The sequence below is a fragment of the Ptiloglossa arizonensis genome, chromosome 13, assembly GCF_051014685.1.
Source record: "Ptiloglossa arizonensis isolate GNS036 chromosome 13, iyPtiAriz1_principal, whole genome shotgun sequence".
Taxonomy (NCBI): Eukaryota; Metazoa; Arthropoda; class Insecta; order Hymenoptera; family Colletidae; genus Ptiloglossa; species Ptiloglossa arizonensis.
In genome coordinates this window covers 1,618,168-1,637,367 of record NC_135060.1, presented here as the reverse complement: position 1 = coordinate 1,637,367, position 19,200 = coordinate 1,618,168, and the positions used below count along the sequence as shown (strand labels likewise).

Genomic DNA, 19,200 nt, shown 5'->3' with positions numbered 1-19,200 from the left:
CATTTCCTTCGTTTGTTCACATCAACGAGCAATCGTTTAGTCGTTATTGTTATATTTATAACTCACAATTAACTTACGGTAAAAATATACGGTTGATTTATGCTGTAATATAGGAGTGGAAATGCGGTTGGATTAAAAAATTATTAGTTATCACGAGCGTAGATTGCGACCCACTCGCAATGGTCTACAATGCGATTACAATGTCTTCACGAGCCACGTTGTATTTTGTTTTCGCCGTGGTTTACGTAACATAACACACCGAACGATCGAAAATAACATTTTAGAACTTCTGACACTATTTCGTAATTTTCGATCCGAGGATTCTTAAATTAAAAAACATAATTTTTGGTCGGCACGAAACGTTAGAAAGGATAACAACGCCTACGAAAGTTTCAATTTCATTTTCTCAATGCAGCCGTAAGATAAAAAGAAATTCTTCGAATTGGTGTCGGGATAACTACAAGACGGTCTAAAAGATCATTGTTAAACGTTGCGGTGTTGCTCAATGAGTGATTCTCAGTACCCGAGACTGGTTTCGAATGCAAATTCGCGGATAATATTGCAGATCCACCAATAGACGTTACGTTAGAAAATGCAATTACGAAAGCTAATGATCGATGTATTTTTTTTCAGAAATAAGGCGATCGCGGACTACCTCAGCACCAATGGTTATCAAGATGCGCTCGAGGCGTTCAAGAAGGAAGCCGATATGCCTGGGGAGGTGGAGAGAAAGTACGGAGGTCTTTTGGAGAAGAAATGGACCTCGGTCATACGCTTGCAAAAGAAGGTAACAGAATTATACAATTCAAAACTGTGTGCTAATACATTTTACATTACTTCGCATTGACTGCATTCCGTAATATGTGTATCGAGATGGAAGCGAGTTTTTATTTAGAAGGAAGGAAAGTTACGCGTAAAAGAGAGTTCAGAGCGTGTTAGGCAAGTTAAATCGTTTCGATGCTATTTTAGCGGAGATTGTAACAAAAAAAATTTGTCAAACGTTCCGACAGAGCGTTTCTACATTACGGAATTAATTTTTAATAAAACCATCGACTCGTTGCAAGTCTCATTCCCAATGCATTTTTAATATACGAGTATCGAAATGGTGTTATCGTATCGTGGTTAAATTTTTCAGATCATAGATAATATTATTAGACAGAGAATAGGCCAGTACAAGGGGCGAATTCGCATAATTCGTACGTTGATTGATAAATTTTTATCGAAATTTAGTTACACACCACTATTCGTTGATCGGAACATCGAGGTGTCGATATCCGTGTAATCGTGGAAGCATAGGCTCGCATAACCGTGTAACTTTTCCTCCGTAGCTCGAACCCACAAGTAGAATCCACAAAGTACGTGTCTTAGTTTCTGGAATGCTCTCTCTGATCGTAAAAATGTTCCCAACAGTTACGTGTAATAACTTCGTGTAGATGTAGAACACGTGATGTGGTGTCATGAAATGGCAAGCAAGACGCGTAGCGTCGTCGGGAGTGGGAAAAGGAACAATGAAGTGTAAAGCTGTCGTGACTGAAATGTTAACGGATTGTTTACTAAAACTGCAGGTAATGGAACTGGAATCCAAACTTTCCGAAGCAGAAAAAGAATTCATCGAAGGAGCACCGACACGCAACAAAAGGTCGCCGTCTGAATGGATACCAAGGCCACCCGAAAAGTACAGTCTCACTGGACACAGAGCTCCCATCAACAGAGTTATTTTTCATCCGGTTTTTAGTCTTATAGTGTCTGCTAGCGAAGACGCCACCATTAAGGTAAAAGAAGTACTCTATTAACGAATCGACCCTCTGCGCTCGAAGCATTTTTCTACGCGAGAGAAACCTCAAAGAAACCTTCTACATCGGATGTGTTATCTCGTCGAGATATTTCGTACACAAGACACTTTATTTATTCACGAAGGAAGTTTTTCTCTTGAAAAATTGAAACTTGGAAAAATGAGAAAAATCCAAGTGCATCGGTCGGCGAGTCTCGGTCGCTTTTCGAGTGCAAAGGGTTAACGGACCAAAGAACTGGAAACTCGTCGAGTCTAAATGGTTGTTATCTCGAAAGAAATGTATCCTTACGGAGTGATCGACGTACGGCACTATTACTAGGGTTATCGAGCTCATTTTTTGGCGAGATAGTGCACAGTGCCTTACGGTTACGGCTCATAGGACGCAGAGTACGCGCTAGTTTACAGTAATCGCACGATGCACATCTCGACGACTGATTGGTTAATGATGTCACCACTTCCCCGAAGCGATTTTATGTTTAAGGTAGACACTAATTCCATAAAACGTTAGACCCTCGGCACGATAACCAGATACGTTTCGAATAGAATTTTCCGTTATATTTAACGTTAAGGATCAGCGAGAGATTATTTCCTGAAATACAACTGTAATCAACAGTTAATAACGATTGAGATCGTAAACTCTCTCGGGGGTTTCTCTTTCCCGTTTCTTTTATTCTTTATTGTAAAAGAGATTAATTAATACTTCTGTTGTAGTCGGTAAGCTTCGATAAAGTTTGAGTAAAATGTATCATAAGAAGTTGGTGTTTCTTGCTTGCGTCAGTGTGAAAAATTCCGCTAAAAAAATCAATGTTACACCAAAACGCTTCTTCTTAACAGAATGTATCGCGTATTCGTTCTACGCGTTGATCGATTACATACTCGTACGAATCAAATTGTACTTTGTGCCTCTAATGTAAACTTATCACAAAGTCGTGTTCTATTTTTGTGTCCGGTGTCTAACGTTTCGTCACGTTAATGTTTATGTAAAATATACAATCTCTTTAAGCAGGTGATGACATCATTAGCGAATGAATAATTTGCCAAGATGTTTAACACGGAACAGTCTCTCCATATTTTGCAATTTCCGCCTACATAGTCACGAGTAGGGTTGTCCGACCATGATTCAAAGGGGTGCAGGACTATGAGCCTGAGCGAGGGTGTGCTCGAACGTCTTTGTCGTTGATATCCTCCCGAGAAAGATAGTTGATCGAGTTTACGGGCAAACCTCCTGTAAACTTTAGTATTATACCGTATTATACCGTGTACGTGCAATGTTCAAATTCTGTATTCATTTAATGCAAATGGACCTATTACGGTCCATAAAACGGAAGAAAGCCTCGATCTGCCGAGATATAATTTTACCTCAGTCACTGGCGGGAAAATATCTTCGACCGGCCAATAGATTCGACGCTAGTTACAGTTTCGGAGGAGCATAGATTAGTTCTTACTCCAAAGTGTAAATATTACTATTCTAATTTTAAATACTTGGAAAATGTGTATAGTTGGACATATATGGCACACGATTTTCTATTCCGTGTATTAAATTTATCTCCATCTTACAAATGTATCGTATACAATTCACGTTAATAAAAATGGCAAGTTTTCTTTCCAAAAAAATTGTGTACGGTGGTATTTTACACGTTTCGAGATAGCAACCAGTTATTTTCGACTGTTCCCGTTTATCACGTTTTCAACGTAAATCGATCACCTTAACCTGTAGAAAAATGTCTCATCTGCGATTCTTTCACCAGGTATGGGACTTCGAAAGCGGCGAATTCGAAAGAACATTGAAGGGACACACTGACAGCGTACAGGACGTTTCATTCGATGTCTCCGGTAAACTGTTAGTCTCTTGCAGTGCGGACATGTCTATTAAATTGTGGGACTTTCACCAGTCATTCGCCTGCGTGAAAACCATGCACGGACACGATCACAGTGTCAGCTCCGTCGCATTTGTGCCACAAGGGGATTTCGTAGTGAGCGCTTCTAGGGATAAAACGATCAAAATCTGGGAAGTGGCAACGGGTTATTGTGTTAAGACATTGACGGGTCACAGAGAGTGGGTACGGATGGCCAGAGTCAGTCCCTGTGGCGAGCTGATTGCTAGTTGCTCGAACGACCAAACGGTACGAGTCTGGCACGTGGCAACTAAGGAAACAAAGGTACACGTTTCAAAATTAATTCATCAACTTCCAATATCGTTCCATCGCAACGTCTCTGCGTTTAATGCGTGTATTCACGGGTTATCGATACTCGATCACGGTTCGTTCAATGCACTCTTCGTTCGGTCGCGACGTATCAAATGTGTACTTAAAAATGGACTTGTTTGCGTTTGTAGATGTAGGTAGTTTTACCTACAGCGTATTCTCTTTAGCAGCTGATTGAGAACCATCTCGCAACCTTTTGCCGATACGGACAAAGTCCGTTCTACTTTCCGTCCCTAAAGTGCTCGGTAATTCATCTTGTGTTTGACATACTAAACTTATCTACCACATATACCTTTTTTCGTTCATTTTAAACATTCCTCGAACAGAACTACTTTTAGAATTCATAGAACTTATGGTTTCGGCTTTACACGAAATCACAGAGAAATTGTAACTACTTTAAGAGAATTTTAATTTAATTTTAAAACACATGTGTCGTACACTACAACCAAATATTAGAGAGAACTTAATTTTAGAGTATGCAACCTATTAGCTAGAGTGGTTCTTCGTTTATTTAGATTAATGATACTACTTAGCTTTTTCTTAATTGAATATATATTACACGTTACAAAGTTATCGACTTTAACGTAAGACGACTTAACGTTTCAACCAGACCGTTCTTACGTCTGCACGAGTTTACAGCTTTGCTCTCTTATGCTACATGTCCACTTGAGAGTTACTCTCGACAGCCACTGTCGACATTAAGAGCACTTTCACACACGCACGCGAGAGATACTGCGTTCTGGCTGTTGTTTCGGCACTCGCGTACAAGGCTCTCGTGTAGCCGCGCGAAAGAACCCGTTTTCTCGATGCCGCGTTCACCGAAGCGGTGGTTTTCGAATTTTTTGGAATGCGCCACACCCGAAAAAAAGTATCTCTGCGATCGAGATAAGTGGTGGATTTAAAACGATTCAAGAAAAATTGCTGCGCCGCTTGGCAATAGGTTTAAAACTATTCAACAAGTATTCGCTAAAGTTGTCGATGATCTATCTATTAACGGGAAATATTGTTACCGAAATTTGTCTGCATTAAAAGTTTTCTTTCTCCTCTTATATTGTAAAGCGTGTCACGAAGTGCCAAGCAATTCCTCTTATGGGGCACGTCCCTCACTTTGGAAAACAGAGAGAGATTTGCTCTCAATAGTGTTATCGCATTGGTCTAGTAACTCGATCATTTCATACTAGAATGTATGTATATAATATATATAATAGAGCGTGTATTAAAGATAGCTTTTCTCCTCCTCCTCTTCCGGTTAGAATTTTGCAAAGTTATAAAACTTAGATTGTAAACTAAGTTACACCACTGATACACTCGAGTCTCATCGCAATCGCTCCAGCCGGTTCTCCGTAGAGCGATAACAAATAGATTGTTAACGTTTCGTTTACACAGTTTACTTAAATTTATATTCTAAATCGTTTATCAATATATGTTGTTACACGCATTCAACTTTTTGCGTCCCCATTTTTGTTCTCATTCTTGTCAAAATAAAATAAAAATTACTCGAAGATCGGGCAGGGTTTGTATCGTACGTGTACTATAGCGAGAGAAAGTAATTTTACGGGATTCGTATATTCACATTGCGGTGTTCCACTTCATATAGGAAAGTGCTCTGACAACCATCGCAATAAATTAAAATGTTAATGTGAATGAAAATAGGTAATATTTTTTGTATCGATAAAAGATACGCGATTATGATATTACAATAGCATTTGTAAAATATAAATTATAAACGTTACTCACGGTATTACGTCAGACGTTTTCGTTACTTAACGCGCCTTGGATTTCACTCGGAAACGCATAGCTGATAAAGTTTTAAAACAAGCTGTCGAATTTTACGAACATATTTTACTTACCTGTACGATAAAGCATTTAGGGTATAGACAGGACCGTAAACGATTTTATGAATTATTAATTAATAATCGTGCGACAAACATTGTCTAATGTCACGCAGGAATTATTGTATAACGTGAGAAATCGTTCAAACATTAGATAACGATAAGGAATAATTAATAAACAGCCACTCTTGGTGATCTCATCGATCGGTGGCCCACTAAAAAGACGTTTGTACCTAATTGACGCAACACACAAATAGAAACAAGAAAGATTCAATTTTTCAAACGTTTTCAAACGGTATAAATCAGCTTGGTAGTTCCGCGCATAGTGTATTCTGCAATTACTAACTTCTAATAAACGATTCTTTTTCAATTTGCGATACCTGGTGCGGTGAAGGCTAGGTCGACGAATTTCGATATACCAATTGAAGAAAGATTGGTCGCAGTGCACGGCGTTAAGAGAGTTTCAATTTCCAGGTCGAACTCAGAGATCACGATCACGTGGTGGAGTGCATCGCATGGGCACCGGACAGCGCAAGGGCATCGATCAATGCTGCAGCAGGGGCCGACAACAAGGGTGCCCACGAAGGACCTTTTCTCGCATCTGGTTCGCGAGACAAAGTAATCCGCGTGTGGGACGTCGGCGCTGGTGTTTGCCTATTCGCACTCCTGGGACACGATAACTGGGTGCGCGGCATCGTTTTCCACCCGGGTGGCAAGTTTATCGTCAGTGCTTCTGACGATAAAACCCTGCGAGTCTGGGACACGCGCAACAAACGAGCGATGAAAACCCTTGAGGCGCATGTTCATTTCTGCACCTCCGTTGGTGAGTAGGATTTCATCTTGTGCCTTCTTTCAGAAATAATTACAAACTTCGGGGATACTTACCGAAAGTCCCCGGGTGATTGCAACCTTAACCTTTCAAAGGGTTATCGTTTTGCACAATAATAAGGTTCGACCCACCGAGAGTAATAATTTATTAGTCTCTGGTAACATCATTTTTAGTTTCAGTATTTTATTATCCGAGAATAATCATTTATTAATCTTTCGTGACTAATAATTTAGCAGTTATAGCATTGATCGCTGAGACTAATTATTTATTAGTTTCGCTACGTCGAACCTTGTTACATTGTTAGCACCAATGTAGCGGAACGTTGATTAACCGAAATGTTGATTTTTGGAAAGAGTGTTATCGAAACTATTGATTGTTGAAACAGACGAGGTAATAAGTTCCTCTGGTTTATTCTTGAAGAGGAAGAAAGTATTTTCTTTATTTTTCGAAAGCAGATCTATCGTTTTACGCGTACAATAAATGCTCCGTCTGTTAAAAATAACGAATACAATTCTACGAAAAGAGTTGATAAAATTTATTACCAAAGTGTCCTTGAAATGCAATTTGATATTTTTATTTATCGAACGTTCACTGAAACTTTGACACAACTGACACGGCCAGTGTACACACGTATTCGTTTCATTCAATACAATCTATTTTTCAAGATAAATCAATTTCTAGATTAAAATTGATCGTTCTTTGTGTTCTTGCTGGCAAACACTCAAGATTTATCACATAATCTCGTGGCAGATAAAAATGTATAAGTAGATACGTAATACGTCGCATCGTTTACTGGCATTCGGATCGTAATAACTTGATTTGCATTTAAATTCATCGATAAGACTCAGGATGATGCAACGACAAATATAGAAAATTAAAATTCCAGTATTGCAATATGCTCGTATTTGAAACAAAAACTTTCCATTTTGAAACCGTCTTCAAATTAACAAAAATGATCGATAAAATATACGACGCAATCTTAAGTATAAAATACCAGTTCGAACGAGGCTGTGCCTGGATTTATTTTTATTAGAAAAACTTCTTAGATCGATTATTACTATCGCCATAAAGATAGAATAAATGTTTCTTCTTGGAGCGGTTCGTTCACCTAGATGCAAAATAAAATTTTCTATCGACTCCAACTTCAAGATCGCTGACAGTTCCGATTTTCGTTCTTAAACTATTCAACGTTCTCAACTGTGCAACGAATGTCGAACGAATTCTGTACAAGACGCGTGTACGATCCAGTTGGATAAATTACCAATTGAGCAAAGTGTTTGTCGAGTAATGGTAGAAACGATGAGTATCCACAAGTGAAACCACCAGAATGAATAAGCCGGATAAATGACAAATAGGTAGATCTACGGATAAGAAAGAGACTAGAATCGCAGAACTGTTGTCACGAATAATCCCGTATGTTGAACGGTGGTGATTGTTCCAGAGCTAAGCGTTTTTTCGTTCCTTGGTATACGAAAAGTTTGTCACTCGTTGCAAGGAAGAATGCTCTCGCGAGGTGAATTCTCCCCGAAAGTCTCAACTTGGGTTAAATCAGTGTCGTTTTTATAGATTTTCACAAAAGCCATCCTTACGTGGTCACGGGTAGCGTCGATCAAACGGTGAAGATCTGGGAGTGCCGCTAGTCACCAAAACGTCGGGGTCTCGTTAAACCTTCGTCAAAGAAGACAGATTGTGGAAAGAAGGCGAACGATGCGCGTCGAATTCGATGGAAACGGCCGAAAGAGTAAGCTGCTACAAATGAAAAAAAAATTATCGTACATACTACTATTATTAATATTAACATTATTATACACACATAAACACCTACGGTTAAGAGCTCTTTAATTTATAATAAAGTATACTTAGTAATTATTAATATTATATGTACCTTCTTCGGTAACGAGCTGCACGACTCGAGGAGAATCGGCCGGGGATTAACTTTCTTTCGCGGGGAGGACATTGCCATAAATTTCATCGATGGTAAACAAGCTTACGAGTAACCGAAGATTTGACCGATGGAACTTGGTTCTTCGAAGAGGGCTATTTACTCGGGGATTGTTCCGCGGTAAAGCATCTTGTACGATTTGTTCGAACGCGTCGTCCTCCTCCAACAATCGACGGTGGCAAGAATTTTGGCTATGTCGTAACTTAAAGCATCACGATCACTCGTTCTCGTTTGCTACGCTGATCTCTCCTCGAGTGTTCTTGACGATGTGAATCGAGAAACGACGCCGATATATAGGACACAGGTACTGGCGCATGTGCGCTCGTGCGCTCGTGCAACGTACACTCGAGAGGAATGCGTGGCGACATCGTTTACTGTGTATTGAACGTCGATAATTTATCCAACGCTGGTCGAGTACGTAGCATTGGTTCTCGTGCGAGTTAAGAATACACAATGTAAATCGAACGAGCGTGTCAAAGTGAACACATTGGGCGTTTGGCTGTAAAAAAAAAACAAAAAAAAAAGAAGAAACGAAGCAGCGCGGTTGAAAACGAATGGCAAGTCGAGCAATGCCCCATTGAAACGTTCAATTTAACATGCTGCGTTTATATCCTTGTATGTGCGTACTATTAATATCGAGAAAAAAATATTGAAACTGTGCTCTAAAAATTGAGGAAACATCCGACGAGATTGGCCGGTGGAGAACCGTGTACCGCGGACGGAAACTGCTGATTAGCGTATAGAAGCGATTAAAAGCGACGAAGTATGCAATTCAACAGTGCACGGTATCCAATCAACGTGCATTATTAATAATAATAGTAGAAAGCAGAGACGGCTGAATGGAGCGTGCGATTTGTGAGAACGCAAAATGCAAGCGTGTACCCGTATGGAAGTATTTCAGGCGCATAAGTTGTAGCATGGGTCCCGAGGTACGAGAGGTACTAGTTTTATAGTTAGCTCTAAACTGCTATTAGAAGTAGCGCAGACGTAACGTAGACAAAAGTTTAAACAAAGGGAATAGAATCAGGCCACGAGTGGAACAATCGACCGGTACACGCACTTATGCAGACACTCGTCAAGACCTCATGTAACAATGCTTAATCGATTAAGACCGATTTTTAAAACGGTACACACTATTGCCAGCTACAACATCTTTCCTACCATAATTTCTCCCCCTACCCCACCTACCCATCTAGGTAGACGATTCCTGCTCCCCGTGCTCTTCATACTTCGGGAGAGCCAAACTATTTGACTCGATGTGGTACTAAATTATTTTGATGAACAATAAAAACCGAAGTTCTCATTGAGCCGTGTAACATTGTTCTATTGTACTACCGGTGTGTTTCGCCGTCGTTGTGCATCGTTGTTGCCACATTTCGATCCATTGATAATAAAAGAAATCTTGTAGCGATCACGATACATTGGAGATTCTCTTCTTTTGGGAATTCACCTATATATGTATATATATATATATTTACATATACGCGTACACGTGTACGTGTATGTATATATAAATATATAGGGCGAAATTGTGGAAATTCTTCGGAAGATAAATCGATGTATTCTTTTATTTGAGCAAACTTCATCATACGTCTACTTCGTTCTTTTTTTTCTCCCACCCCGATAGAATTGTAGCACTCTTGTACAAAACGGTTCTTTGGAATCGGAGCGTGGCAGGATCGCGAGCATATCGCGGGTCCGATTTTTGACGGTGTCCGGGACTCGCTTCGAACAACACTGAAACATTTTTTCTTAAGCGATCGGTATACACCACGGTTACGCTTGCGAGAGACGGACCACACTCGCGACTTCCGCAGCGAGAAATGCATTCGATTTAAGTCACGACTCCGCATTACATGCATGACAGTATTTTACATTTATAATAGAGAGAAAAAGCTAAACACACACTTACACTTACCTACACACACTCATACACGCACAGAAACACACACAAACACGGTTATATATTTATAATATATAATATATATTATATATATACACGTATGATGTATGTACTTATACAAACAAACAAACACACACAAACAGAGAGAGAGAGGGAGAGAGAGAGAGAGAGAAAGAAAGAAAGAAATAGAGAGAGAGAAAGAAAGAGAGAGAGAGAGAGAGAGAGTACACACGCACCACGTACACGCAACACACATGAATATACAAACACATTATTGTAATTAAGCAATGGAATCGAACAAACGTGTACCGAACCCGGTCCGATGTTCGATGTTTATACGTAGGATGACGTAATAAAAGTAATGTCGTAGCTGCTTTTCGTAAATTCCGTCGCACTTGCTTTAGTGACTTTTCGCTTTTTCTACCCGCCCTTCGAGAAACAATACTGATACGTCAAGTAGAGTAATAATAAAGTGTTGTCACCATTTGTGATATATACGCATACATCGACGAGCTTTCATTGAAATCCTTGCGTTACGAATTTGAACGAAACCGGCGAATTTGTGCGGAACATATGGGGAAAAAGAGGGAAATAATATTTAAAAAAAGAAAAAAAAAAAAAAAAAAAAAAGTCACGATGTAAGTAGCGTTTTTGCGTAAATGTGTGGCTCACAGGGACAGTGACACCTTTGACATTTTCAATTACCTCTTTTTGGAGAATCTGGAACGAAAATAAAGGCATATGTGTCCATATTTACACAGATTGTTAACGTTGAAAATTGAACCCTTTCATCGACGAACGAATGCAAAAGTACTCCGTGTCTACGACTCGTTCGTGTCAATAATCGGTACGGTAGCGTGTACCATTGGTTTCGAATGAGCTTTCTGTACTATTGTAAGCGTGTTGACTTCCTTCTTCCGATTAGTGGGCAAGCTGATCGGTGATTGCTACAACGCATTCGTGTGCTATATTCGTAGCGATGTTTACGACTCGTTCGTGAGTCGCGTGACGGTTAGATATTTTCGGAAGATTCGAATCTCTTTATTATGCGATCGGTGACAGAGCGAGATCGATGCCTTTCGGTGTACCCACGAACGCTATGATATTGTACACGCGCGAGAAGATTGCATTTGACGTTACGGCGTGTTCAATTTGTTCGGACGTCCTCGAGCGCGAACAAGAGGGACGTATACGCATCTTTTTTCCCGCCCGACGAGACTGCCTTTGACCGAATAGGATTCGCTGAAACACCAAATGCAATCTTCTCGCGCGCGTACTGTACATCACGATGATCGACGAATTATGTTACGCGTGCAAAACTTGTTACATAAAACTTGTTAGTTCTTTTGCCGCAGCCGTCGACTACCTGGCTATGATCGAACCTCGATACACGAATTCCAATTAGACATGTATTTTTGTTCGCTAGTGTTGTTTGGTCTTTAAGTTATCGATATTTATTTGTTCGTTTCCATGGCACATAACGAACAGTATAGTTAAAAAAAAAAGAAGAAATCGGACAAATATTGAATGAAAAAGAGGCGTAACATTGGCAAAGTTCTTGCGTTCGAGCCTGTTACGTAACACGTGTCTTTTGTTACGATCTTTCGGACTGATCGGTTGGTTAAGATTTGAACAATTTTCAATATTGTACTTACATCTTCGTAAATGTCGCCCATTGGTACGAACGCTCGGACTTGCGAATTTATTTTCGTTCTAGATTCACCGAAAGAAATTTTAGAGAAACGAATAATTTTATCGAATCGTACTTACCAATTTTGCATTTAGATTATTTTCTATTTTTTTTTTTTTTTTTTTTTGAGTGTTTTCTCAAGGATCTTTCATTCGTTGTGTAAGAAAACGGTGAAACATATTCTTTGCAATTGACGATTGTAGAGTGAAAGTTTGTAATTCGAATAGAAAATCTCGTAAGGAACACGAACGTTTGCGTCTTTATGATTTTAATGTTTGGTACTAAAGACGACTGTAATGGTTTCCGGACATACTTTCCTGAATTGATGATTGGTAAAGTTTATAAATCGTTTGTTCGAACGAAAAATTACCACAATAACTCATTATTAGCATTTGCTACGTAATAAAAGTGCCAACAAACATTGTAATTGAATAACGATGTAATTTATTGTGCCATTGTTATACAGCACAAACTAAGGCTTTTCATAGAGACAGGGTGTTACTTGTTTAGTATTGTATACACGAGAAACGTTCACAATGGAATAATATTACTAAAATTTATAAACATAAATATTAGCAAATTCAGTTAGAACGTGTTTTAAAACGCAAACTTCATTCGGTTCTGAAGCCTGTATCCGAGATAGAATTATGCCTTTCTTCTTTCAAAATAACTTTGTAATCCTGTTTTCTTTCAACATTCTTTTGTACATTTTTTTCATCAAAATCAGAATAAACGGTCTTATTCATTTTGCATTTAACACGAAACATCCACTGAAGCGGGACTCTATTCTAAATAATAGTAAGTATTTGTCTTATTTTTTATGAAGTTTAATGAATTAGAAATTTCTTCGTACATACACTCCAAAAAAAAACTTTAGATTTGCTAATTATCTTTGGAAATATTTTCTTAGTTACCACAAGATCGAGGATCTAACGTATACGAAATAAATTTAGAGTAAATGTAGTTTCGGTTTACGGAACTTGATGATACACGATCTGAAGTACCGACCTCGATATATCGATCATTTTGGAGCGACCTCTTCGTTCAAGAATGCTGATTCTGGGAACCAAATTCATCCGAAGCAACAAAGTTGGTAAAGGTAGTAAACGTAGAAAATTCGTCCCTGTAACTAACATCGTTTGTGATTTTATCAAACCTATCGATCGCAGAAAATATTCTAACGATAAGTTTCATTCGTTTCCGCAGATGGAACTTGGAACATTTTAGCAACACGAAACCATGAATATTTTCAAAATTAAAGTTGTACCAGCGCTTACTAAAATTTTCCAAGTCCAATCTATGTTCAGATCCTATTCTGTAATACACAATACTTGGAATTTTAATATCCCTTTTCCGCATAATTTAAAATTGTATAAACGGAAGGAAACAGAGAGAATCGTTCGACGATATTACGAATGATTTTATTAAAAAAAATCAAAGTTACATTCATATTTTTACATTCCGTTAAAATAATTTAAGTATCATAGATTCTTATGTGTTGCACAAGTTTTCTATGTTAGGGAAGTAAATGAAATTTCCTCTCTAATAAAAGGAATATTTTTTCGTTTAATATGGAATTTTTGTCGTTCTTGAAATTTATTTATCTCTTCACGAGGAAAATCTATTCTTAAAGATAAAACGAAATTTTATGGGAAGCAAGTGTAAATTTTACGAGTGCAAATTATAAGAATTAAACAAATGTTCCATCAATGTGTCTGATAAATAATTAGTTATTAAATAAGTTATCGTGCCTGTGTTTCTAAACAAACCGGAGTTAGCTATCGGTTGAATAACATTGGATAAACTTTTATGCAAATAATTATTTAGATAAAAAGTTTTATTCGAATCATTTAAGTGGATAATCGTTATTTCTTTCTCGCAGTGTTCCTCTAAAACGAATAAAATTATATTTAGATAAAAGTTGATTCGAATAACGTACAAAAGGAAAAATACTTATTCGTTGTACTATATATGGTAATTAATTAATTCTAGCGAGAGGATTTGCAACCCCTGATTCGTGTGACACGAAAAACAATTTCTTGCAACGTTTATTTTCTAGTTGTGACTTTCAATGGATAAGTGATTCTTTTCCGAATTTTTTATCAGAATCTGGAAGGAAAGTCATTGAAAAAATGCGACCGTATTTATTCCGACAATTCAACTAGCCAATTTATTAACGGTTTTGGCAAAAGCAGAGAGCTAATTATTGTTTATCGGTAATAAAGGGCATCGATAATTAATAACGTTCTTTTTACAGGAGAAGTAGAGAAAAAAATACAATGAGACGTTACGAAGACATTTATAAATGATCGTTTTATTGATATTCGTAACAACAGTAACATAATATCGCCGTATTACTAATTAATAATATTATCAGCTTCTCGTGTTTTTCGTTACCGGCAAATGGTAAGGTAGTAAATCTGACTTCGTTGAGAATATTCTTCAACGTTTTCTTTTTTTCTCGTAATTCGGTGCCCGGATTGTTGCAAACAATGTTCTCGTTCGAGCGTAACTTGTTCCTAAAAAAATTTGTACCGAATACACTAGTGCAGTCTTTTCTCCGTATTCGCGATTCCGTGACGATATCGTTGCACTCGAATCTATCGAAATATCGATCGGAAAACATAGAAAAAATCACATCGAGTACTATTTGATTCATTTCCATCGTGCATTATGATTAAAATCGTTGTTCTCGATTCGTTTACTTAATTCGAGGTGTTAAATATTTTCAACAATTCCATTCGAAATAAGGAGGGATCAATAGAATAACTTTTATACAATTTTCAATACAGTTCTTTTAATTTAGAAATTCTTGAAAGGAGACACTGATATGAATAATATAATCATATACGTATATACAATAAAGAGAATTTTCCATTTGTATCGTGTTTTAATCGTATTATTGCGTGTTTAACGTTATCGCGGAATTTAAATTTGTATAGGCTGTTTACCAGGTTTTATATCAAACGAGAAATAATCTGTACATCGGTAAGTCGTAACGTGCGAGACATCGAGTGTTTCTATCGATTTGTATACTTCCAGTGCTTTTCGTTGGCACGAAGTTCGTTAAAAAGGAAACCGATCGTCCGGTGCGAGAGAAAGTAAAGTTTTACTCGACGGAATCGTGATCGATGATTCTTCACGATTATCGTTGTGGAAAACGTACGTTAGAAAATTTGAATTCTATGGGGTGGTCAGCTTCGTGAAAAAGGCTGCGTTGCGCTCGATGCCTCCGAAGATGCGATATCTTTAAATTAGCCGCAAGGAATTATCGGAGATCGTCCTCGTTGTTCCAGATCCAGAATAAAATCTCTCATGTGTCTTCAATACTTTGTATACCTTATTTATTTTCTTCTTCATCTTCGTATAATAATCATAAACGTACAATTTAAAACAATAGTGCTTGTGTGAGTGTGTATGTATGTATGTGTATGCAATGTACAGGATAATCTTTAAGCTATAATACAGTTTGAAATGAAACACAAATCAATAAACTATTACGTTAGGTAAACCTTCTCGTTTTTTTTTTTTTAATACAATTATTTTCACTACTGAATGACAATGTCCTTTCTCAGCGTATAATAGCTTGCTCCTCGCGTCTCCTATTTTTTCCCCCGAAATTTTTTGATCATTTCACGCGACAGTGTACGCGCGTATACAAGAGCATCGATAACCTTGTTTTTTTTTTTTTTTTTGAATATCTATCTACAGTTATCTTTACGTCTTCTTTTTTGTTTCGTCGGTTCTGTAAAATATTCATTATTATGTTTACGATATGATTTTCCTCCTTTCCGGTGGTCCTGTGTGACCTCCGCTCGTGTGTCCGCCACGAACCTTTTCCCTATATTACAAACTTCCTACCCGACGATCGGGTACTCGCCTAGAAAGCCGTTTCCGCTTAAATAATTAAAGCTATCTGCTATCTAGAGTCTATTCGGTATCTACAGAAGAACCTATATGCCTCGCATCTCGCTCGAGAAACAAGAGAAACAAAAAATGAAACTGATGAAAAGAGAAGGGAGGGGGATGAATTCCGGGTTTTCGGGTGGTCGAGGAAGGGCGGAGTGGGCGAAAGAAAAAAATTAAAAAAAAAAAAAAGAAAAGAAAAGAACAAAGAAACCACGATGCCGATCGTCCCCAAACGAATCGGATTACATTGTTTGCTCAGCTGCGCGATCGGCGACGATCGGTCAGCAGTCTTCGTGTCGTAACCCAACGAGATTGACAATCGGACGGTCTCATCAGGCTGGATGAAGTCGGTTTGGCGACAACGCGCTACATGAGATCCTTTTTTCTTTTTTTTTTCCCCCCCAACCCCCCTTTTTAGTGGCTGTTCGCTCATTTTCGATACACCGATTCTCCGACACTGCGTCATTGTTCGGTTTCGCCGGTGCCTTCAACGATTGTCAGGCAGCTCCATGTGACTGGTCGATGTCATTAAGTTACGAGCAACGATACTAGCGACGACGGTAATAATAATAATAATAATAATAATAATAATAATAATAATAATAATAATAATAATGATAGTAATGATAATAATAATAATAATCATAAACATAATAACGATGACAATAATAATAATAATAATTAGAATAATAATTAGAATAATAATAATAATAATAATAATAATAATAATAATAATAATCGTAATAATAAACGTTAAGGATAATGAGGGTGACGTTAATCGTAGCGATAATGAACAATGGTAGGGATGATAAATAATAGCATTGTGTACAAGTCGATACTAGTCCCCCGAAGGTTATTGGGTAGGCGAGAAACGTAAATTGAAGAAACAGAATGTCGGATCACTGGTCTCTCAATTAGCAATGCCCTTTTTGTTAAATGTTCCTCTCACTGGTTGGCTGTCTCTCGATCGCACGTCATTTCTCGTTCACTCATACCGTCTCGCACGCATCGTCTCTCTTTCTCTCTCTCCCTTTCTTTCTCTAGCCATTGTTCGTTTTAACTGCGGACTAGAATTTAATCGAAGATTAAAATTTAATCTGGTAAATACAAGTTTGATTCGTAATATCGAGGATAATTTTTTTTCTTCTTCTTCGTCTTGCCCCTTTCTCTCTCTCTCTCTCTCTCTCTCTCTCACACTCACGCACAAGCACGCGCACTCACTCTCGCTTCCTCTCCCTTCTCAGGCTTCGATAGTATACGGTAATCGTAATTATATGTTCTCCTGTCGTGTCCATGCGTACCGGATTTAACGCCGCGTTTCCACCGCGCCCCGCGTCCCCCGTGAACCGTGGACTCCGTTTCGTTCGTCCGCGGTCGGTTCTCCCCGTCTTCGTTTTCACCGGTTTTTCTTCCTTTTTCCGTACGTTCGTTCGTTTTTATCGTCCGTGTTGGAAACACGGCGTTACGTCGCTCGCATGCACGTTCGCACTTACTTCCGCGGTGAATATATCGCTATTAAAGAGTTAAGTGTGGTAATTAAGTATAATATACAAGATTGTGTATGTGTAATGTCTCGTATGTTCCGAGTCTCTTTTTTGTACAGTTATTTACATGTGGATGCGAGCTTAACGGTGCCACGCTTTAACACCCGGTTTAAAGATGCCGGCGCATCTTCATCGCACGGAGAGAGGCCTCCGACCTCCCGCGTGCGTCGCATTTTTTTAAATTTTATCATCGCATATAAGCTCTATCACATTGGCTTCACAAGCCGTATCGTTATCGCGATAAGAATTCGAATGGTAATAAAATAATACAATATAATCAATAATCAATAATAATAATAATAATTAATAATAATAATAATAATAATAATAATAATAATAAAATAGCAATGATAACGTAAGCCTAATAATACAGTAATATTGGTAGTAACTGATAACCTCGATCACCGATCGCCTCGTATAACTAGCCTTCTGTACGCGGGAATAGAAAAAGAAAACAAAGACTATTCAGAAGTGGACAGATTGTTGCTCCGGCCTGCGCCGCTTGCCAGTTCGAGAACAGCGAAACGAAAAACCAAGCCCCCCTCCCCCCTCCCACGTGTCCCAAACGAGCGAACGAAATTGATAACAATGATTAACCCGGTCCCAGGTGATTTCGCTGCTTGTTCTACGCGAACCGCTGTTGCAAGCAAGATGCAGGAAAAAGAGCGAGAGGACGTTTTTACTTTTTTCTTTTTCTAACTGTTTTCTTTGCGAAAAAACGACGCGCTTTAACCGAACAGACAAAAAGGTACGTAATCGGAGAGCGGAGTGTAGTAACATTAACAGCTTAACAACTATGGGATAGGAGAAGTGTATAAACAATATAACATGAATCACAATTATGCAATAATTATTAATCGCTCATCTTGACGCGTAATTAGATAAAATTAATAATAATTTGATCTAACAACTGGTTATTCGTAGATTGCACTCTTGATGAACCCGGACCCCTTCCGTTTTCCGATCGATTTACGTACACCCGGTTTGTTCCCGTAGCTTGCAATCCCTCAGGGTCCGCTCGAAAACGGAATCGGCCAGGGTTTATTCGGATTTCGAGCGAATGTGCAACACTCGCCCCCTTTCCCGAGCTACCTCGTCGCGTTACAGTCTTTCTAACAATACAAATCCGCTGTAGTAACTGTGTGCACACCAACACTAGTCCGTAGCCGTATCGTCGAACGTTACGGAACGAGTAAGTTCTTTTGATTGAGCTCCATCTTCCTCGATAGCAGCTTCCCCGCTGGTAGCCTTCGCGCCTCGACCAAAGGTTCGTGCACATCTTCGTGTCTTTTGCTTTTTTTTTTTTTGTTCACGTATCCTACTTTGTATTTGCCATCCTATGATAATGCCCTCGTGGTAGGCAGGACTCGGCCAACCGGACCTGGCCGAATCCTATGACTGGTTTCCTCTTTTATTATTTTTTCATTAAGAACTTAACTAGGCCGTGGTCTTCGGCAAAACGGGACCATAGATCTGCAGCATCATTTTGGCATGTTTCCGACCTCGTATTCCCCTTCGATCCGAACCCTTTCGAAATTTGTCCAAACGGTCCTAC

The 19,200-nt window shown here is 38.7% G+C and overlaps 1 protein-coding gene across 3 annotated transcripts in view; it reads left to right on the top strand.

Moving 5' to 3' along the window:
- The window catches only part of Lis-1 (LisH and WD40 domain-containing Lis-1), a 38,738-nt gene extending 27,733 nt beyond the window's left edge, over positions 1 to 11,005 (top strand). For all 3 annotated transcript variants that reach the window (XM_076325703.1, XM_076325705.1, XM_076325704.1), the window contains exons 3-7: positions 634 to 787; positions 1,566 to 1,772; positions 3,541 to 3,951; positions 6,303 to 6,651; positions 8,224 to 11,005. In XM_076325703.1, coding sequence (XP_076181818.1) covers positions 634 to 787; positions 1,566 to 1,772; positions 3,541 to 3,951; positions 6,303 to 6,651; positions 8,224 to 8,297 — 1,195 coding nt within the window. In that variant the 3' untranslated portion in view covers positions 8,298 to 11,005. The remainder of the gene's footprint in view (positions 1 to 633; positions 788 to 1,565; positions 1,773 to 3,540; positions 3,952 to 6,302; positions 6,652 to 8,223) is intronic.
- Positions 11,006 to 19,200: the final 8,195 nt, after the last annotated feature.